The sequence below is a fragment of the Zalophus californianus genome, chromosome 4 (genome assembly GCF_009762305.2).
Source record: "Zalophus californianus isolate mZalCal1 chromosome 4, mZalCal1.pri.v2, whole genome shotgun sequence".
NCBI lineage: Eukaryota > Metazoa > Chordata > Mammalia > Carnivora > Otariidae > Zalophus > Zalophus californianus.
The window spans coordinates 62,829,163-62,852,322 of NC_045598.1; the positions used below are offsets into that span (position 1 = coordinate 62,829,163).

A 23,160-nucleotide genomic window follows, 5' to 3' on the forward strand; every position below is an offset into this window, starting at 1 on the left:
CAAAGAAGACACTAGAGAATCCCTTAATGCAGAGATAAAAAAACTAAAAACTAGTCAGGCCAAAATAAAAAATTCCATAACCAAGATGCAAAACTGGATGCAATGATGAGGATGAATGAATCAGTGATATAGAAGATAAAATTATGGAAAATAATGAGGCTGAAAAGAAGAAGGAAAGAAAGATTGGATCACGAATGTTGACTTAGGAAACATTCATTATCCAGCAATGCTGTCATTCAGAATAGAGGGAGAGATAAAGAGAGAAATCCCAGACAAAAACCAAAGGAGTTCATGACCACTAAACCAGCCCTGCAAAAAATATTAAAGGGGGCTCTTTGAGTGGGGGAAAAAAACAAACACCAAAAGCAACAAAGACTAGAAAGGATCAGAGAACACCACCAAAAATAACCAACTTTACAGGTAATACATGGCGCTAAATTCATATCTATCAATCAATAGTCACTCAATGTAAATGGACTGCATGCTCCAATCAAAAGAAATAGGGTATCACAAGATAGAAAAACACAAGACCCATCTACACGGGGCCTAAAAGACTCATTTTAGACCTAAAGTCACCTGCAGATTGAAAGTGAGCAGATGGAGAAAACTATCATGTAAATGGACATCAAAAGAAAGCCAGAGTAGCCATACTTGTTTTCAGCCAAACTAGATTTTTAATCTAAAGACTGTAACAAGAGATGAAGAAAATCATAATTAAGGGGTCAACACATCAAGAAGATCTAACAGTTGTAAATATTTATCCCCCAACTTGGGAGCACCCAAATATATAAATCAATAACAAACATAAAGGGGCACCTGGGTGGCTCAGGCATTAAGCGTCTGCCCGCAGCTCAGGTCATGATCCCAGGGTTCTGGGATCAAGCCCCGCATTGGGCTCCTTGCTCAGTGGGAAGCCTGCTTCGCTCTCTTCCACTCCCCCACTTGTGTTCCCTCTCTCACTGTGTCTCTCTCAAATAAATAACATCTTTAAAAAAAAGTAACAAACATAAACTCATTGATGATAGTAAAATAATAGTACCCCTACATATCTTCTAAGCAAAAAAAACAGGAGACAATGGCTTTGAATGACACACTGGACACATGAACTTAACAAATATATTCAGAACATTTCATCCTAAAGCAGCAGAATACACATTCTTTTCAAGTGCAGATGGGACATTCTCCAGAATAGATAACATACCAGATCACAAATCAGTCCTCAATAACTACAAAAGGATTGAGATCATACCATGCATATTTTCAGACTACAACACTATGAAACTTGAAGTCAACCACAAGAAAAAATTTGGAAAGACCACAAATACATGGGGATTAAAGAACATCCTACTAAAGAATGGACGGGTTAACCAGAAAATTAAAGACAAAACAAAAAAATACATGGAAGCAAATGAAAATGAAAACACAACAATCCAAAACCTTTGGGTTGCAGCAAAGGTGATCCTAAGAGGAAAATATATTGTGATACAAGCCTACCGCAAGAAGCAAGAAAAGTCTCAAATATACAGCCTAAGCTTACACCTAAAGGATCTAGCAAAAGAACAGCAAATAAAGCCTAAAACCAGCAGAAGAAGGGAAATAATAAAAATTAGAGCAGAAATAAACAATATAGAAGCAAAAAAGAAAAGGCAAAGCAACCAAAAACAGTAGAACAGACCAATGAAAATAAGAACTGGTTCTTTGAAAAAATTAATAAAACTGATAAAACCCTAGCCAGGCTTATCAAAAAGAAAAGATCACAAATGAATAGGAGAAATAAAATCACAACAAAAGAGAGATCACAACCAACACCACAGAAATACAAACAATTACAGGAGAGTATGAAAAATGCCAACAAACTGAGCAATCCGGAAGACTAATTCCTAGAAACATACCAACTACCAAGACTGAAACAGGAAGAAATTGAAAATTTGAACAGACCCATAACCATCAATGATACCAAATCTGTAATCAAAAATCTACCAACAAATGAAAACCCAGGGCCAGATGGCTTTCCAGGGGAATTTTACCAGAGCTTTTTTTTTTCTTTTTCTTTTTTCTTTTTTCTTTTCTTTTTTTTTTTCCTTAGTAGGTTCCACACCTAACGTGTAGCCCAGTGTGGGGCTCAAACTCACAACCCTGAGATGAAGACCTGAGCCAAGACTAAAAGTCAGACACCCAACTGAGTGAGCCACTCAGGTGCCCCTCTACCAGACACTTAAAGGGGAGTTAATACTTATTATCAAATGATCCAAAAATAGAAATGGAAGGAAAACTTTCAAACTCATTTTAGAAGTCCAGCATTACCTTGATTCCAAAACCAAAGACCCCACTATAAAGGAGAATTACAGACCAATATCCCTGATGAACATGCATGCAAAAATTCTCAACAAGATACTAGCAAATCAAATTCAACAGTACATTAAAAGGATTATTCACCATCATCAAGTGGGATTTATTCCTGGCTTCAGGGGTGGTTTGATATTTGCAAATCAATCAACATGATACACCACATTAAAAGAAAGAGTAAGAACCATATGATCCTCTCAATAGATGCAGAAAAAGGACTTGACAAAATACAGCATCCTTTCTTAATAAAAAACCCTCAACAAAGGTATAGTTGGAACACACCTCAACATCATAAAGGCCATATATGAAAACCCACAGCTAATATCCTCAGTGGACAAAAACAGCTTTTCCTCAATGGTTAGGAACAAGACAGGGATGTCCACTCTATTACTATTTAACATAGTACTGGAAGTCTTAGCCCCAGCAATTAGACAACAAAAAGAAATAAAAGGCATCCAAATCAGGAAGGAAGAAGTCAAACTTTCACTATCTGCAGAGGACATGATACTCTATGTAGAAAACCCAAAAGACTCCACCAAAAAAATTGCTAGAAGTAATACATGAATTCAGCAAAGTCACAGGATATAAAATCAGCATACAGAAGAAATATGTTGCTTGTCTATACACCAATAATGAAGCAACAGAAAAAGAAATCAAGGAATTGATCCCATTTACAATTGCACCAAAACCTAACCAAAGTGATCTGTGCTCTAAAACTATAGAAAACTTATAAAAGAAATTGAAGAGGACACAAAAAAGTGGAAAAACAAACATTCCATGCTCATGGATTGGAAGAACAATTATTGTTAAAATGTCTATACAACCCAAAGCAATCTACGCATTTAATGCAATCCCTATCACAAAGCAGGAACAAAATCCAATGGAAAATGACAGTCTCTTCAAAAAATGATATTGGGAAAACTGGGACAGCAACATGCAAAAGAATGAAATTGGACCACTTTCTTAGACCATATACAAAAATAAAGTCAAAATGGATGAAAGACCCGAATGTGAGACACAAAACCATCAAAATCCTAGAGGAGAACACAGGCAGCAACCTCTTTGACCTCAGCAGTAGCAACTTTTTACTAGATACATTTCTGGAGACAAGGGAAACAAAAGGAAGAATGAATCATTGGGGACATCATCAAAATAAAAATCCTCTGCACAGCAAAGGAAATAACAAAACTGAAAGGCAGCCTATGATCGGGGCTTGCCAGTGGCATATCTGATAAAGGGTTAGTATCCAAAATTAAAAAGAACTTCTCAAACTCAACACCCAAAAAACAAATAATCCAATTAAGAAATGGGCAGAAGACATGTTAGATATTTCTCCAAGGAAGACATCCAGATGGCTAGTAGACACATGAAAAGATTCTCAACATCACTCATCATCAGGGAAATACAAATCAAAACCATGATGAGATACCACCGCACACCTGTCAGAATGGCTAAAATTAACAACACAGGAAACAACAGATGTTGGCGAGTATGCAGAGAAAGGGGAACCCTCTTGCACTGTTGGTGGGAATGCAAACTGGTGCAGCCGCTGTGGAAAATAGTATGGAGTTTCCTCAAAAAGTTAAAAATAGACCTTCCCTACAATCCAACAATTACATTACTAGGTATTGACCCAAGGATACAGAGAGATTCAAAGGGCTGCATTCACCCTGATGTTTATAGAAGCATTATCAACAATAGCCAAATTATGGAAAGAGCCCCAAGTGTCCATCGACAGATGAATGGATACAATGGAATATGACTCAGCCATTAAAAAGGAATGAAACCTTGCCATTTGCAAGGATGTGGATGGAACTAGAGTGTATTATGCTAAGCAAAATGAGTCAGTCAGAGAAAGACAAATACCATAGGATTTCACTAATATGTGGAATTTAAGAAACAAAACAGATGAACATATGGGAAGGAAAAAAAAAGAGATAATGGGAAGCAAACCATAAGAGACTCTTAAGGATAGAGAACAAACTGAGTGTTGATGGAGGGAGGTGCGTGAGGGATGAGTGAAATGTGTGATGGGCATTAAAAAGGGCACTTGTTATGATGAGCACTGGGTGTTGTATGTAAGTGATGAATCACTAAATTCTACTCCTGAAACCAATATTACACAAAATGTTACTAATTAGAATTTAAATAAAAATTTGAAATGAAAAAAAGTATTACACAGAAATTACGAGTTAAAGAGAATATATTTCAAATGCAGATTAGAACTCCAAAAATTTACCAGGGATTCTAAACATAAGCCTTCTAGATACATAAATATATTCCAAAGTCATATGATGATGAAAATAATTATTAAAATACCCTTGATTATATGTATTAAGCAATTATGTAACTATCAAATAAGACTTTTTAGTCGCAAGGAACACAAGTGAACTTAAGCTACTTTATGAAAAAAGTGAGGAAATGTCTTTTAAGTGTATTGAAGTGCCTCATGGATCCTAAGAGCAGGAATGGAGTCGGTTTTAGGAAGTGTCTAGGAACCAGTCTTTAGAAATCCATGAAATACTGTTTTTCTAGCTTTCAACTCTACTTCTCTCTGTCATGTTTCATTTTTTCCTCTTTGTAGCCTAGCTTTCTCTGCTTCTGTGATCAATGATAGAATAAGACTTAATATTTATGTATCTGATTTCTCGTGACTTACATAAACTGACTGGCTAGGGCCATTACAGCCAGCATGGGGAGAGTCCTAGACTACAAACATGATTCTTAATTGCCTACATCTGTGAACTGATGATTTGTAACATAGCTGTTATGTTTCTGGCAATTTTAATGAATATTTAAGGAATGTGCCATAGTCATCAATTTGCATAAAAGAGAAGAGATTATTCCAAGACTCCTCTGGATTTAAAAAATGGCTGTTTATATGGCCTCTGGAATGATGTCCATTAATTTGAGTGCATTACCCATGATCAAATACTACAAAAGGTCTTTGGAGACTGAAGATTAAATCCTACAGGAAGCCCCCCCACCGTTTTTTTTTTAACATGTTTAAAGATTTCATTTAACTCATTAATGAATGAGGGAACTAATAAGATGTAAAAACTGATATAAGGGAGAGTTTGAAGAACAGACATATAGGCAGTTAGAAATGCTTAAAAGAATTTGCTAACAGATATAAATCTTTAATGACTTATAGGGCAAAAAAATTTAAAGAGGTCATCTTTTTCTTGGAGCAGAAATCAACTGTAGTTCATTGTTCATTTGCATTACTATTCATTTTCTATAATTTAACTTTCAAGTTTACAGAGTTGTAGAACAGCCTAGCCAATAGACAATCACAGGTATATACCCCTTCTGATAATACCCTCAGGATCCATTAGATAATACCTAGCATTCCACTAAAAGGACACTTTGTCATTCCTTTTATCCATTTCCATGTTTTTGACAATGTTTCTTGACAGCCTCTTCCTTGTGATCATAAATAACCTACCAAGATTATTCTTGATACAAAAAGACAGGTTTCATTATGTTTGGCCAGATTATTGCCACAGTGTTAATTAACCATGTAAGCGTCCTTGAATTTACTTTGCAAATCCAGAGACATACTGTGCTGAACAATTACCAAAGTTGCAGAATTAACTTCTGTCTGAAAGTTTTCATAGGGACACTCAAATTAGACTTTTAAAAGCCTCTGTAGGGGCACCTGGGTGGCTCAGTCAGTTAAGCATCCAACTCTTGGTTTCAGCTCAGGTCATGATCTCATGAGTCATCAGATCGAGCCCTGCATCAGGCTGTATACTCAGTAGGAATCTGCTTGGATATTCTCTCCTTTTGCCCCTTTCCCCACTGTCTCTCTCTCTCTCTCTCGCTCTCGCTCTCGCTCTCGCTCTTGCTCTCATTCTCTCTCAAATCAATAAATCTTTTTAAAAATTAGAAAAAATAAAAGCCTCTATAATTTGCTATCTCAAGGCTATGGAACCAAACCCAAGAAACTGCACCAGAGTTTTCTAGTAGTACCTAAGAATTTGGGTGAATTTCTCTTCTCAGCATCTCCAGAATTTACTAAGGTTCCTGGCTTGCCCAAAAAGGCCCTTCCTGGGCACCTGGGTGGCTCATTTGTTAAGTGTCTGCCTTGGGCTCAGGTCATGATCCCAGTATCCTGCGATCAGGGCCCACATCGGGCTCCCTGCTTGGCTGGGAGCCTGCTTATCCCTCTCCCACTCCCCCTGCTTGTGTTTCCTCTCTAACTGTCTCTCTCTCTGTCAAATAAATAAATAAAATCTTAAAAAAAGGGGGGGCCCTTCCTTACCACCTGTAAGACTGAAACCCTGTACCATTCCAGTTTTACTGGGACAGTATTGTAAACATTGACTCAATATACACAGTCAACTTGTTTTTTTAATAATGTACTTGTCAAACCTGATTAAATGAGAATTATTCTCAAATATGACACTCCAAGTATAGCCTTGGTTACACAATAAACAGGAGTACAGATTCATTTTGAATATTGCCATAAAGTATAAGGAGATTCAGAAAATGTTTCTCAATTCTAGGGACTCTGTGAGAATCAGACACCATTTTAAACTTCCAATTTACAAAAGCACAGTCCACTAAATTGAGGAGAGCCTAAGAATTAAAAAGGGCTTCCTCTTATATCCATAGAAACAATATTACAACTGCATGAACAATATTCCAAAATAAGTGACCATGATTAAGTTCCCCTCATTGGCTCATTCAGTTCTCTATAATTGTTCTGTTGGATCTTGAGTCAGTAAACTGCTTTCAAGAAGCTTCTCATTCCAGACTAAAGAGTCTTAAGAAATCCTGATTCAGTCTAATGGTATGCTGTGAAATTTGTCTAAGTTTTGTCCACTTGGAAGTCTGTACCCAAAAATCTATTCTTGAAAGTATCTATTAATGGTTCAAAGTACCAGATCCTTTCCATGTGGCTTTGAAACTCTCCCTGAATGCACAAACTTTGGCTTGTAGCTTATAGTAGAGCCTTCAAGAGTAGCATCAGAGTAAAACACAAACTATCTGTAGATGACTGTCCTAGCTCAGGCTGCTCTAACAAAACAAGAGACTGGCTTAAACCACCAATGTTTGATTTCTCAAAATTCTGGAGGCTGAAAAGTCCAGTATCAAAGCACCTGCCCACTTCCGTGTTGTAGACTGTTAACTTCTTATATCCTCACGTGGCAGAAATAGGGTCAGAGAGTTCTCTGGGGTCCCTTTTTACAGGGCACTAATCCCATCCATAAGGACTCCACTTTTATATGACTTAATTACCTCCCCAAACCTTCACTTCCTAATACCATCACATTGGGGACTAGGATTTCAACATATAAATTTGGGGGGGACAGAAACATTCACTCCATTGCAATGACTATGACTGAAGGTTATAGGTAATTACTATGTCCAATAATAGAATGGAAGTAAAAAAAAAATCTCTATGAAAGCACAGTACATAACTCTTTCACAAGAATATAACCATTATTTCCCCTGAGGGAAACAACATGGGCAAATCTTCAGGTCCTCTTCATATAGTACACAGCTTTGGCCATGTTTATATTAAATAATATTTTAACTATACAAATTTAAGCTAAAGAAGGCTAAGTTGATCTGATTCATTTACCAACTTTTATTTGAAGCTCATACAATAGTGTTGATAATTAAGGACTATGGAGCACATAAAGTAAACTTAATTATTTCTAATATCTTTTTATTTTTTAATTTTTTTAAAGATTTTATTTATTTATTTGACAGAGAGAGAGATAGAGCACAAGCAGTGGGTAGTGGCAGAGGGAGAGGGAGAAGCAGGCTCCCCACTGAGCAGGGAGCCTGATGCAGGGCTCAATCCCAGGACCCTGAGATCATGACCTGAGCCAGAGGCAGATGCTTAACCAACTGAGCCACCCAGGTGCCCTTAATATCTTTCTTTTAATAAATTGAAAGAATGTTTTCCCCACCCTGGTCCTCCCCCCCCCAGGAAATTTCGAAGATAAATTTAGGTGTAGGCATGCCTGGGTGGCTCAGTCGTTAAGCGTCTGCCTTCGGCTCAGGTCATGATCCCAGGGTCCTGGGATCGAGTCCTGCATCGGGCTCCCCGCTGCATGGGAAGTCTGCTTCTCCCTCTCCCACTCCTCCTGCTTGTGTTTCCTCTCTGTGTCTCTCTTTGTCAAATAAATAAATAAAGTCTTTTTTTAAAAAATTCAGGTGTAAAATAGATCCTGAAATTTTTATTTTTCTACATTCAAGATTTGACCTTGGGAAGGCAGAATTGAAAGAGATGTCAGAGATGATTTGATCATTTGATTAAGATAGAATTATAGGTGCCTGAGAAAGAATGCTTGGTTATCTATTTAATTAAAGGGACAATAAATAAAAGTAAATACAGAAGAATGTACTGTAACATGATTATAAGAAACTTAAGATGTTTCTCAAATGAGGAATGTTTGTTCCTTGTTTCTTTTTAATAATTAAAGATATGATAAAATCAACATTTAGGAGCATAGAAAATTTATTCTGGTAAGACAAAAATCTCTGCTATCTAAGCAGAAGTTAAAGATGAACCTTTTACATTAGGGATTGATGAGTAAGCCAAGGAAACAAGCCCCTTAAAACTGACTGAACTTTGCCAAAATTGTAGCATAGTCCAGTGTCTTTTCAGATTCCGGTATTACACATCAAGACAAATAAAATTCACTTTCCTGAAATTTTGTCTTTCACTATGCCTTTTCATATTCTAGAACAAACTGATAATTTGGAACTACTCTTTTCTCTTGAAAAATAAAAATATGTAGCTGTATTTCTCTGTCATTATTGCTCCTATTATAGTTACACAATCATCCTTATAACTGACTTCATCAAAGAAACCAAATTCCTAAGCAAAACTAACTCCTAGAGGAAGCTGGGAGGCAAGTCCCTGAGAACCGTTTGTCACATATAAACATTTTAGAAGACCATCAAAGATCATGAATATTTTTTTAAAGATTTTATTATTTATTTGACAGAGAGAGAGAGAGCATAAGCAGGGGGAGCGACAGAGAGAGAGGGAGAAGCAGGCTCCCTGCTGAGCAAGAAGCCTGATACGGGGCTCAATCCCTGGATCCCAGGATCATGACCTGAGCTGCAGACAGATGTTTAACTGACTGAGTCACCCAGGCACCCCAAAGATCATAAATATTAACATAATTTTATACAGCTATACATATCTTCTTATACTTACAGTGGCAAAAAGAACCATTTATTAACTTGACTCAAAGATATCACTTATTCCATAGCATATTGAAATAAGAACCAAAAGTATATAAACTTAAAATTATGTCAGTAATCAAGGTTTTAATATTCTATCCAAGAAACAATCTAGGCTTGCCATGATTATTAATTAACTCAAACTGATTAAATTTCCTAAAGTTCTTGTAAATTATCTTTAATCTGACATAATTGAAAACATACTTATTGTTGGAAAAAAATGTTTGTTAGAATTCTGATTCAATTTAGTGGAAGCGAAATTTATAATTTTAGAAATCTTAAAATATATGTAGAAGTTAGGTTAGCCAATTTGACCAATAAACCAATATAAAAAGATTAAGAAATTCAGACTAATTGGTGTCTTCATTAAAAAATAAACTGTACTGGGGTGCCTGGCTGGCTCAGTTGGTGGAGCATGTGACTGTTGATCTTGAGGTCATGAGTTCAAGCCCCACATTGTGGGTAGAGATTACTTAATAAATAAAAATTTGAAAAAACTGTTTACATGTTAAAAAAATTTTTAAATTAAACTTATACATATGGTACTATATTTGTATTATACTTAACACTGATAAGCAAAGAAAACAACACATAGCTGGTTTTTTCATCAACCCAAATTACTAAACCTCTCTGATCTGCCCAAAGATTCATCTTAGTCATGTAAACTTGAATTTTTAAAAATGTTTCTGGCTAGCAGTTTGTATAAGAATGATTTTTTTTCCTTTAAAGTCTAGCTCAGGGGCACCTGGGTGGCTCAGTCAGTTAAGCATCTGCCTTTGGCTCAGGTCACGATCCCAGGGTCGGCTTCTCCTTCTCCTTCTACCCTTCCCCCTGACTCATGCTCTCTCTCTCTTGCACTCTCTCTCTCTCAAGTAAATAAATAAAATCCTTAAAAAAATTCTAGCTCATTCAAAGTATTAGAAGTTAATTTTTAGGGGCACCTGACTGGCTCAGTCAGTAGAACATGTGATTCTTGATCTCGGGATTGTGAGTTTGAGCCCTGCATTGGGTATAGAGATTACTTAATAAAAAAATTAAAAATGTTTAAATAAAAATAAAATTTTTATTTTTATGCCACTTTAATATCATTTTTATAAAAATCAAAATTTTTATTTTATTTATCACCAACTGAGCCTGAATGGCTGGGTTGGTGAAGGGGCTGACTCTTGATTTCGGCTCAGGTCATGATCTCAGGGTCCTGGGATTGAGCCCCACATCAGGCTCCATGCTCATCATAGAAGTGTGTTTGTCCCTCTCCCTCTGTTCCTCCTCCTGCTCACACACTCTCTCTCTTTCTAAAATAAATAAATAAATCTTCACAACAGATAAATAAGATTAAATCTTTAAAAAAAGAAGTTAATTTTTTAAATTTTCTGGTAATTTGGGGACTATTCCATTTATATGAGTGCTTATTTATAAACCAATCAGAACAGAGTTCTTTAATATGAGGCACAGTCTAATCTGTTAATTTATACTTTTCAGAAGTAGGAAAGCATATCATAGGTGTACAATGAGAAGCAAAAGCCTTCCTCAATTAGAGACGTGTAGACACACTGAGCACTTAAAACTTTCAGATCTAAAACAGCTTTAGCCACAGGCCAAAAGTAAATTTGCCAATCCAGATCCCAAAGAGCTGTTCCCCTTCCCAACAGGTATTAAATTCTTAACTCTTTAGAGCTCTCTCATATAAAGACAAGGATGAACAAACCAGATTCCCTGTCATCTCTCACCTAGGAGAGAATAAATTTCTCTCATTGACAGAGATCACCAAATGGATCATAAAAACCCTAATCATTGCCACCGTGAAGATTAATTTAGGAGCCGTGCCTGACGTAAAAACGAAAACAAAACACAAAAACGGTAAGGAGGGCAAAACCTATGCAAATAGCGTCAAAAGGTCCTTATTGCCACATGAGAATCACTCTGAGTGCCAAGAAAAGCTGTGCCTCAGCTTAAGTAGATCTTGATATGCTGTGCTCAAGCAAGGCACTTTACTTGGCTGTATCTGTTGATCTACCTGGATATCTAATCTAAGTAGATGACTCCTAAAACTGACAAGTTATCATTTTCAGAATGGTAAAATCATGATGCATATAGATATAAAATAAACACATGTGAAACATTTTAAGTCATTAATCTGGGAGGGAACCAATATGACATTAAAACTAATTTAAGGGGCGCCTGGGTGGCTCAGTCAGTTAAGTGTCTGCCTTCGGCTCAAGTCATGATCCCAGGGTCCTGAAATTGAGCCCCACATCGGGCTCCCAGCTCCGTGGGGAACCTGCTTCTCCCTCTTGCTCTGCCTGCTGGTGCTCTCTCCCTCTCCCTCTCTCTCTTCTCTGTCAAATAAATAAATAAAATTTAAAAACTAAAAATAAGTAAATAAAACCAATTTAAACCTTAAAACCTAGATGTCTCAAATATTGTTTTAAACAGCTAAACTTCAAGGTCATTTTTACAGTTCATAATTAACAGGATTTTATATATATATTTTATGTTTAGTTTCAAGTTTTTATTTAAATTGTAGTTAGTGAACATACAGTGTAGTATTAGTTTCAGGTATAGAATTTAGTGATCCATCACTTACATACAACACCCAGTGCTCTTCACAACAAGTGACTTGTTAATACCCATCACCCATTTAGCCCATTCCCCCACCTCAGGATTTTGTGTTAGTAAAAGTTTTTCATCTCCAACTTTATCTGAAAAGTTTCTTCTAAATGGTTTCAGGGGCACCTGGTGACTCAGTCGCTTAAACATTTGACTCTATTTTTTTTTTAAAGAGCAGACATATTTTAATGTACAGAACTTTAAGAAGGAAAATTAATTGGCCATATTTTTATTAGACTGTAATAGCTAAGTAGTAGTGCATAAAATCACATATCACAAAAATATAAACCATATATATAACTGAGCTGTCTCAGTAGACTTTAATAATAGCATATATTTACCACGTCATAGACCCTATTAGCAAGAGAAAAACACAAGTGAACAAGGAAATGGCAATTCACTACAAAACAGAGTAAATTATAATGTATTCTAGACAAATATCAACTCTTGTTGCAAATAAAGATACTGTTTTGCACCTAAAAGAAGCATCCGACTCTTGATTTCGGTTCAGGTCACGATCTCAGGGTTGTGAGATTGAGCCCAGAGCTGGCTTCCAGCTCAGCATGAAGTCTGCTTGTCCCTCTCCTCCTCCCCAACTCTCTCTCTCTCAAATAAAGAAAGAAAATCTTAAAAAATAAATGGCTTCAGAATTCTACTCCTTGTATACCTGCATCTTACCTATCCAGTTCCTTTTGATACTACTTAATTAGGAAGGCATGCAACTCTAAAACTGTAGACAAGATTTTATTTGCTTGAACGGAATAAAAAAATGGAAGAGTAGAGATATCAGAAATGTCATACAATATTTAGAAAGTAATATACTTCTATAAGTGGGATATGGGGCATGGAGCATGGAGCATATAATATTTTGCTTCTACATTTGATATTTCAGAATGATTCAGTTACTATATTTCATTGATTCCAAAATGCACATTTTTTCATATTTAACATCTCAAAAATCTAGATAAAGTTTATGTTAATAGCCATTGGCTGTTTTTTGTCCACATCTGTTATCTTTTCAGTTGGGATGTATCTTATAATCAATGACATCTTAGGTAAAATATGGTATTGTTTGTCCTGGAAATGCTATTCCAGGACATAAAGATGTTAGAACAGACTAGAAACAGTTTAGATGCTGAATGCTAATGAAACTATGTTCATAGTCACAATATGGGCTTGGAACAAAATTGTAGGTAAAGAAAAACTTTTTTCATTTACATAATCTGTAATGGTGACCAAAGCAGACACAGCTACAGCTCCCATGAAGCTCAGTGACTACAGCAGCATTGTCCAATAGAAATATAATATGATCTCTTATGTAATTATAAATTTAAGTCAGAGACTTAACCCACTGAGTCACCCAGGTGTTTAGGGCAGACTTTTTTTTAAGACAAAAAGTATTAGGGCTAGAGACAGTCATCACTTAATGGTAAAAGGATCAACTCACCAGAAATAGATGCTAAACTTACATGCATTTAATAAAGTAGCTTCAAACTATAAATGGGAATATCAATTACAGGGAGAAAAAAATGAAATTTATCATAATAGATTCAACACTCTTGATTATTGATAGCCCATATATGTCACTGTGTCAGGAACTCTTCTCCAAATCGTTACTGAATATAACAAATTGTAAGGGTATGGGGTGCCAATATTTTCCAATGGGTGCTCAAAAACTTGAGTATGAAGGACCTAAGGAAGCACAAATGAAAATAGCTGTAATAACAAATCTGAACTTAGTGGAAAGCTTGTGAAAAGAACATGGATGTTTCTCTTTCAAAAATAATTTACAAAACTTCCAGCTAGTAGCACTTGCGGAAGAAGTTAAGGGAGTGAGAGAGTCACATCCGGAACCGAGAAGGCAAACAGGAGGGAAATGTGAGTATTTTATTAACATTCACTCAAAAAACATTTACTGAACACTTCCTACATGCAAGAATTCTACTAATTACCATCCCCTTCAGAACTCGAGTTGTTTTCTTCTTTTTTTAAGATTTTATTTGTTTATTTGACAGAGAGAGACACGGCGAAAGCAGGAACACAAGCACGGGGAGCGGGGGAGGGAGAAGCAGGGTTCCCCCGGAGTAGTGAGCCCCATGCGGGGCTCGATTCCAGGACCCTGAGATCATGACCTGAGCTGAAGGCAGACACTTAAGGACGAAGACATCCCGGTGCCCCAAGAACTCCAGAGTTCAAAGAGCCTCAGAACAAATTATTTTTTTTAAAAAAGTAATTCAGATATTTAAATATTACTTAAAACTTTAAGATACATCAAGGTCACCACAGGACGAGAAAATGAGCGCCAGAGAATTTGGGCTCAGGCAGCGAGGACAGCTATCAGCAGTCGGCGGGGTCCTAGGGCAGTCAAGCAACCGTTCCTTCCTACAGGCGGGAGTGTGGTCAGCTATGCCGGTGATCGGAAGGGACCTGGGGGGAGCTTATGCGCAGGCGCGGGCCGCCTAAATCCACCCAGGGACGACCCGAAGTTCTTTTTTCGGTCTCAGACATGGTGAGTGAGGTTGTTCTCAGCTGTGGCTGCCCGGATGCCTTGTAGGTGGAGTAATACTTAGCAGCTCAGTCACCCTAATTCTTTAGCAAGTATTGGAGAACGGTTGGGTTAAGACACTGGCCTTGGACGGTGTCTTTAGGGCCTAGAGAGGATGAAGTATTACTCAGCGTTTTCTGCAGACCTCGCGGGCTCACGTACGGCTTCTAATTTTATCTAGGCTTCTTCCCAAGAGGCAGGCCTCAAGGTTCAACGGCCCGATTTCTTAATTCCTCAAAAAAGCCGGGCCAGCCGGTGGTTCTTCCTTCCTTTCTGTATTTTATGGCTCAAAATCTATAATATATGTGGTCTTTGAAGATGCAGTGAATTTTAAGTGGTATCTGATGGAAATTCACTAAATTCTTTCCGGTAATCGTCATGACCTACTTAAAATGAGTTTAATGCTGTCTCGATTACAATAAATGGGGGGAACTAAAGCAGCATCATTTCCTGCAAATGAAGAAACCAAGACTAAAGCTGGAGAAGATGAGGCTAAAGGAACTTACTGATAAATTGAATAATCTAGGATTAATAAGATTTCATTAAAGAACTTTACTGCAAATTACGGGCTAGCTGTATTTTATATATAAATGTTTTATTGCTTCAACTTTCTGCTGCATGTAAACTAAGTTTTGAATTGGTAAGATTGGATTTTCTGTGGTGTTTAAGTGAAAGATAAGCGACAACAGATGAGGGTAATAATTTTTTGGGTCAATGATGAGCTGGCATGTATTCTGAATCTGAAGCTGATTATTACTACTTTAGCTCTAGAATTACTCTGAGACCTGAAAAATACCCGAATATTACAAGGGCCTTAGTGCTTAAGTTCTTTCTGGTCAGATACTTGGCAGTTTTTATGTAGAAAGTTTCTGTGTGGCAAGATGGAATCAAAGTGAAAAGTTCAGGTGTATACTGAATATATACACTGTGGTCAAGCATTAAAGAAATGAACAGTACGAAGTAACTGCTTTTTTATTTTGAAAGGGCACACCGCAGAAGGATGTTATTATCAAGTCAGATGCGCCTGATACGCTATTGTTAGAGAAGCATGCAGATTATATCGCGTCCTATGGCTCAAAGAAAGATGATTATGTATGTATGATTTCATGTTGAAAGTTTGTTTTATTTTGAAGAAATGAGGCTATTATGCATAAACAGTATTTGTGGCCCGTTTTGTTTTTTGTCCATGTTTCTTAAAAATAAGTCCTCCATGCCAAGGACCGAAGTTCTTTCCATGAAGTGCAGCTGAGGTTGAGGGTCTACCAGAATTAACCATGGTTCTCAGAGGCTTTGACAGACAAAACAGATTCCGCATCTGCCCCGATATTTAAGAGGTTTAAGGTACAGAAGAGATTCGTATTTTTGTACTTGAGGTATTACTTCCAAGGTCAGTGATGTGTTGGCATGTATTACCTGAATATATGGCTGATGTGTAATAACACTTTAGCTCTAGAATTACGCTGAGACCTTGAAAAAGTTCAACCTTAAGTTTCAAACCTTGAGTAGTTTTCCGCTCTGGGACTATCTTAGAAAAAAGTAATGAAACTGAAAGTAAATATTTTTCCCTGTAGTGTCCAAACAACTGAATTTGCCATCTTGGGAAACCTCTAGTATTGATCAATTTGTGACTTGTTAAATTCCCTAAGACTTCTCACCTGATTCAGAACCTTAACATGTAATGCATTGGTGATTAGCAAAAATTTATTTCTGATCTAGTCTCTACCAGTTTCTATGTCTGATTAGCTACTGTTAGCTGTTTCATCTTAATTTTTGCATGCCTTGGCTGTTTTGGTTTTCAGGTCATTGTACCATTTACTAATAGGTAGTAGATAGGCTTTGTACATAGTCCATATATTAATAGAGTGGATGTCTGATAAATATGATATAGGTACTCTGAAAGAAATACTCTGTCCCCAAACTTGAAAAAAGTTGGTATATTTTTGACTTACTCTTCTGGTTGGCTCTTAGGAGAGATTAAAATCCTATTTGTTTTAGTCGCAGGTGAGTTTATCATATGCATCTCAGATACTTACCCCCTCCCCACCCCCAGATTTGATAGCCACAAATTTAAAATAAATACCGTTGTCAGAATCAATTGAATTAAACAGTAAGTGTGGCTATTTAGTTTTTATGTGTTCTATCACTTTAATAACCCTGCATCAATTCAGACTGGCACATTAAAATAATTGTGTGTTTTAGGAATACTGTATGTCTGAGTATTTGAGAATGAGTGGTATCTATTGGGGTCTGACTGTAATGGATCTCATGGGACAACTACATCGGATGAATAGAGAAGAAATTCTGACATTTATTAAGTCATGTCAACACGAGTGTGGTGGAATAAGTGCTAGTATCGGACATGACCCTCATCTTTTGTACACTCTAAGTGCTGTCCAGGTAAATACTTATTAGAATTTAACAGTCTTGGTAGTGTGTTCTCTTAACCTGAGAATGGAGAAATTACACTGGGTATTAGGAACATGATAAAATTGGTGTCTGTCAAAAAAGTTTCCCTAATCTTTTTAAATGAAGCCTGTATTCTACAAGGTCAATGATGTGATGGCATGTATTAGCTGAATCCAAAGTTGATGTAAATTGTAAAATTACACTGAGACCTTGAATGATAAAATGTTTGTCTTCAGTATATATAAATAATTTGAAAATCACCAGGTAGAATTAAGTGTTTTAATTTTGATAATAGTGAAGATCCACAATTGTGGCTTTAAAGTCTACTTCTGTATATGTAAGTTAGTATATTTAAAAGTTCTGGAATACTAAGCTGCAATTTACATGGAGGAAGTAAATTCTGTTACTGGTTTGGGTTTGTTGATTATGCCTGTGGCATAGTAGAAGATAGTCTGCATGTTTGCAAAAAGGCCACAATATGCATAGACAAAAGGACTTGCTTGCTTGACAGTTTAAAAGGTAGTTGAGGAAGAACATCATTACAACAAACTTAGCAGTGTTGAAGTATTTAATTTGTTTTGTTTTTGTTACAGATTCTTACTCTGTATGATAGTGTTAATGTTATTGATGTAAATAAAGTTGTGGAATATGTTCAGAGTCTACAGAAAGAGGATGGTTCGTTTGCTGGAGATACTTGGGGTAATGTCAGTCTAATCCATGCTATCCAAAATAGCAATATTAAAAACTCTGTTTTGGTGTTTATTGTAGTGATAAGGTTTGTTGAAAGTTTTTAAATACAATGAATTGGAGGCTTTGCAAATAATTAAAGGAGATTTTTAAGGTTTTGATCTTTTCAGGTCCCACGAAGCAGCTGGTCTTAACTGAAGTTAAATGGTCTGCTGGAAGTTCCAGCATGCACTGTGCTAGTTATATCAGCATACAGGAGAACTGGAACAGAGGGGGCCAGTCTAAAATTTGAGGTAGGTGAAATTTTTTCCCCCAATATTTGGTGGCTTTGTAAAGTTTTTTTTTTTTTTTTAAATATAAACTACTGGAGAGGGAGAAATATTCAAAAAAACTTTACAAACTTACTGGATATTTGAGTGGAGGGAGGGGATAGTACTATACTTGATAAATGTAGATAATCTCTGCTTTAGGGCTGAATACAGTGCAGGCCGGAGAGACCAGCTGCCTCATGGGATGTGAAAATCTACTTTTATATAGTAGGGTAAGTTTATTGTCATTATTAGAAATTGAATAGTCATTTTGGTTCTGTGTTACCTTCCCTTTCGGGGTGCTCTAAGCAACTTAAGATAATTTGCTGTATTTTTGACAAAACTTTCTAGTTCTTGGATTCCTTAGAAGTGATTTTACTTCAGATTCAGCTTTCCTCCTGGTGATTTAAAAGTAAATGTTAAGCTTGAACTCATGGAAATTTAAACATGGCAGTTGTACAGTTTGCTTTTAGTTAACTGGCATTATATATGAGGATCAGATTCCTCTGGTAACAATTTATTTGATTTCCTTTTTCTTTTAGGAGAAATTGATACAAGATTTTCTTTTTGTGCGGTGGCAACCTTGGCCCTGTTGGTAAGTTTTGAATATTGTATTGGAATAATTAAGTGCCCATGATTATTCTGGAATTCAATAGGCTTATTTTTTTTCTGTTTGTAGGGGAAACTAGATGCTATTAATGTGGAAAAGGCAATTGAATTTGTTTTATCGTGTATGAACTTTGATGGTGGATTTGGTTGCAGGCCAGGTTCTGAATCCCATGCTGGGCAGGTAATTTATTAATGCAGATTAAAATATGTCAGTTTTGAAGGAATAAGTGATAAACTGGGAAAATAGATTAATTGCAGTTTCAGTGTCTGTTACATATGACTGAAGTTAACTTAAATGTAATGTAATGTGGGATATTACATAAGAATTGCTTAAGTGCAGATAAAGGCATTTTTACAGTAGTTTTAGATACATTCCCTGTTGGTGGAAGCCCCTGGCCCAGGCAAACATAAGTAGGTTCGTTATCACGAAAGATATATTTTTATTTTCCCTTATTCCTACCCTGAACACCTATTTGCTTGTGCCAGAGAGGCAAATTGTATTTTTAAATAGTATTTAGTATTTACATTGTATCTGTAAATAGTTGTCCAGTAAAATTTGCTTTTAGAGCCACCTGGCTGGTTCTGTTGGTAGAGCATAAGATCTCTTGATCTTGCAGGCGCCTGGGTGGCTCAGTTGTTAAGTGTCTGCCTTCAGCTCAGGTCATGATCCCAGCAGGGTCCTGGGATCGAGTCTCACATTGGGCTCCCTGCTCCGCGAAAAGCCTTGGCTTCTTCCTCTCCCACTCCCCCTGCTTGTGTTCCTGCTCTCGCTCGCTCTCTCTGTCAAATAAATAAAATCTTTAAAAAAAAAATATTTCTTGATCTTGGGGTTGTGAGTTTGAACCCCATGTTGGGTATTCTAAAAATCTTTAAAAAATTTTTTGCTTTTAGCCATGAGGAAATGTTGACAGTAGTATTTCATTGCAGAATTGTATCCTAGAATTAGTATGTTTGGATTTGTTCACATAGTTAACGTGATATTTATGCGTCTGCAATTCTGACTTGTCAGTAGAAAGCTAGATATAAAATGGCATTTTAATTGAGTAGTTTTTATCACTACATTACTGTTGAAAAATTATTATACACATGTACTTTATGTCTGTAATTTTAGATCTATTGTTGCACAGGATTTCTGGCTATTACTAGCCAGTTGCATCAAGTAAATTCTGATTTACTCGGTTGGTGGCTTTGTGAACGACAGTTACCATCAGGTGGACTCAATGGAAGACCAGAGAAGGTATTGTTTCATAAGATATACTGTGTTCTAATAGCTTTATAACCACTATAGCTTCTTGTAAATTGATAATGTGCTTTTACCTCTCCCCCCATTGCAATTTTTCAGTTGTACTTCCTAAAAAAATGCTCTTGGCAAAAGTAAAACAACTGGAGTGGAGCTACTTATTAATTATGGTATCCATTTAAAAGACTTGAGGAAAAGATGTGTATGCTACCTTCTGATGATCTTTTTATGACAAAGCTGTCTTCTGGTTTTCCCTATCCTGAAGTGGATTCTGGAGTTAACTGAAGGAAAACAAAAAAATGTCAAATAGCTTTGAAATATATTTGTATTCAGACATAGTATGTATTCTTAAAGTGTCGTTTTCCCTATCCTGAAGGTCTTGTATTTTTCAGGCATTGAAATGAAGCTATTTCTTTTAAACTTTTAGTTCTAGATCTATACCAGGGAAAATAAGTCCTGTATTAAAAGCTTTCTTTATATCTGGGACCCAAAGAGTACTGTTAAATGAACACATGTATCTTGTACAGAAATCTCCATGTCTACTTATGAGTGTGAAAAGACAATTTACCAAATCAGTGATTTTTAAAAATCATGTTACAAAATTTTTATTTAAAAACCTTATTAAATTTTTTAAGAAAGACCCAGTTTTTGACATTTTGATTTGGAGAAAAGGAAATCAAATTTTCCTTTGCACATCCACAGTTCGCTGTAGCTCTCACACATGATGTTCTAAATTGGGTCTGTAAGGGCCCAGGTAGTAAATGTTTTCAGTTCTGTAGGATATACAGTCTTGTTGGCAAGTACATTACTACCCTAAAGAGCAGATGGTGCCATAGACCATAAGAAACCAGTGGGCATGACTGTGTTTCAGTAAAGTAACAGTGGTTACATTTGAGTTTCATATCACTTTCCTATCACAAGACTGTATTTTGTTTTCCTGTTTTGGGGGGGGTTTATTTTTAGACTGCATATTTTAAAAATCGATTTACAGATACAGAAAAATTCTTTGGTTGTAGTCTAGGTTTGACTCAAGGGCTGTAGCTTGCTGGATCCTTGACAGTATTATGATAGGGCATGGTGGTTCCTTTGTCTGGGTCATTGTATTTTTGTTTTAGCTTTGCTTGCTCAATATTTATGAACAAGTTGGGTTGGGAAATATCCACAGGTGGTTTCTAGCTAGTTAAAATCCAGTGAAAAACCTGTGCAACTTTCAACAGTTAGAAAATGGGTCAGGGTTGGGATTGCCAGGAATCTGCACTTAACAGTGTAGGACAGTTTTTTATGTGCCTATGAATCACCCGATTTTGTTGAAATAATTCTGGAATTGAGGTGAGATATTCTGCATTCTTTAAACCCAAGTGACCCATGTTCTGAGGAGCTAGGCTTTAGGTTATTTTTAAGCAAGTATATATCTACCTGGACAGCATTTGTTGAAAATGCTCTACCTAGGGAAATAAACATATGTCACCATGGATTTCGTGAACGTTAATCACCAGCTTCTTGGATAAGGGGCATTCACTCCAGATAAAATAAAGGTACAGGGGTAGTTGTCACTGCATACCTAAACTCTGAAACATTTAGCATAGGAGTCTGTGGATTGAAATGTTTGGTCTTTATGCCAGTGATTATCTTTAATTGTATTTATGGATTTTAGCATCTCTAACTGCATGTCAGTATATCTCTTAATCTCCACGACCACCCCATGTTTGGACTAGAGGATAAAATTGTGGCAACTGCTTGTGTTTTTTTTCCCTCCTAGTTACCAGATGTATGCTATTCATGGTGGGTGTTGGCTTCCCTAAAGATAATTGGAAGGCTTCATTGGATTGATAGAGAGAAACTTCGAAGTTTCATTTTAGCATGTCAAGATGAAGAAACAGGAGGATTTGCAGACCGACCAGGAGATATGGCAAGTATATTTCTGAACTATGCAATAGTTACATTGCTTTGAGTTACTTTTATGGCATTTCCAGACTTAGAAATGGATGATATTTAAAGTGTTGCTTTTAAAGCAGGATACTTTTCTGGTAATTTTTATTTGAGAATATATGAAGGATATAACAAGTTTACAGAAATTTCTCATCACTTAATTGTCAAAAAATACTGTATGGTAAAAGGTCCTATGTAAAAAAAAAACAATTTGAAGCCATCATTTTTATTAGAAAACTAAGCATTTATTCAAGTAAATACAATGGAATCCAATATAACTTGTTCAGAAGTAGGGTTTTAGAAGTTTTCATTTTTGTAATACTCTATAAATTCTTATTTTTTAAATAGGTAGATCCTTTTCATACTTTATTTGGAATTGCTGGATTGTCGCTTTTGGGAGAAGAACAAATTAAACCTGTTAGTCCTGTGTTTTGCATGCCTGAAGAAGTACTTCGGAGAGTTAATGTTCAGCCTGAACTAGTGAGCTAGACATTGATGGAGACATGAGACATTGCTTAGTATAGTTTTGCCATCTTAACATTTCTGTAAAGCGCTGATCAAACTTAAAAATGACTACTGTATCACTATTTTGTATATGAATTGTATTCATTTTAATAAATTATGTAATTATACATAATGTAAAATAAAGATCTTTATCTTCAGCTTTAGATTTCCTTCTGCAATGCTATTCTGAGTACAGTATTTTGTTTCTGCTTCATTGTATTTATTTGTATGTTTCCTTAACAGCAAATTCAGTTTAAAGAATTATTGAGTTAAGTCTTGTGTTCTACTTGTTTTTCCCATGTGCTTCTTTCATATTATATAATGGCTAATGTAAATTGATCTATATCCATGAGAATGTTAACTGATAATTGATAAACCCATCCATATATGAATTAAAAGATGCACCAGAATAAATGGCTGTTGAAATTTGGGACTGTTTATGGTTACTCTGAATTGATCGCAGTAATTTAGGTAAATGGCACATTTCACCATCTTAGAATAGGACTGCATTCTGGACTAGGTTCTTATTTTTAAAACATTTTTATGTTCGAATGCCAGCGATTTACCTAAGGCATTGTTGGCCTTTAAGGAAATAGAAGTTGATAGTTTCCACAACGTTTTTGAAAATTTTTCAAAAGACAAATGAGCACAAGTATTCTGAGAGTTTTACATTCTTGATGAAAATAAGTATTTCAATGAACATTTTTCTTGAAATTGAAGTTGAAATTTTCTCAAGCATGTTGGCAATACTCTAGTAGTTGTTT

At 36.1% G+C, this 23,160-nt stretch overlaps 1 protein-coding gene and 3 non-coding genes across 7 annotated transcripts; all 4 read left to right on the forward strand.

Moving 5' to 3' along the window:
* Positions 1–14,552: 14,552 nt before the first annotated feature.
* On the forward strand, positions 14,553–22,834 carry RABGGTB (Rab geranylgeranyltransferase subunit beta). Of its 4 annotated transcripts, none has more exons than XM_027622574.2 (9): positions 14,555–14,677; positions 15,698–15,805; positions 16,913–17,110; positions 17,713–17,818; positions 18,657–18,709; positions 18,794–18,904; positions 19,835–19,960; positions 21,723–21,872; positions 22,241–22,834. In XM_027622574.2, exons 1-9 carry the CDS (start codon positions 14,609–14,611, stop codon positions 22,379–22,381), a joined length of 1,062 nt encoding a protein of 353 aa, XP_027478375.1. In that variant the 5' UTR covers positions 14,555–14,608; the 3' UTR covers positions 22,382–22,834. The 4 variants fall into 4 exon arrangements, with proteins under 4 accessions (XP_027478382.1, XP_027478399.1, XP_027478375.1 ...); XM_027622589.2 differs by lacking the exon at positions 14,555–14,677 and adding an exon at positions 14,695–14,718; XM_027622581.2 differs by lacking the exon at positions 18,794–18,904 and having other exon boundaries at positions 14,553–14,677.
* On the forward strand, positions 15,423–15,501 carry LOC113917648. Its single transcript, XR_003518310.1, has one exon. It is a non-coding gene; the product is annotated as a small nucleolar RNA SNORD45 (small nucleolar RNA).
* Positions 16,100–16,183, forward strand: LOC113917636. The gene has a single exon (XR_003518306.1). It is a non-coding gene; the product is annotated as a small nucleolar RNA SNORD45 (small nucleolar RNA).
* Positions 17,260–17,331, forward strand: LOC113917641. The gene has a single exon (XR_003518308.1). It is a non-coding gene; the product is annotated as a small nucleolar RNA SNORD45 (small nucleolar RNA).
* Positions 22,835–23,160: the final 326 nt, after the last annotated feature.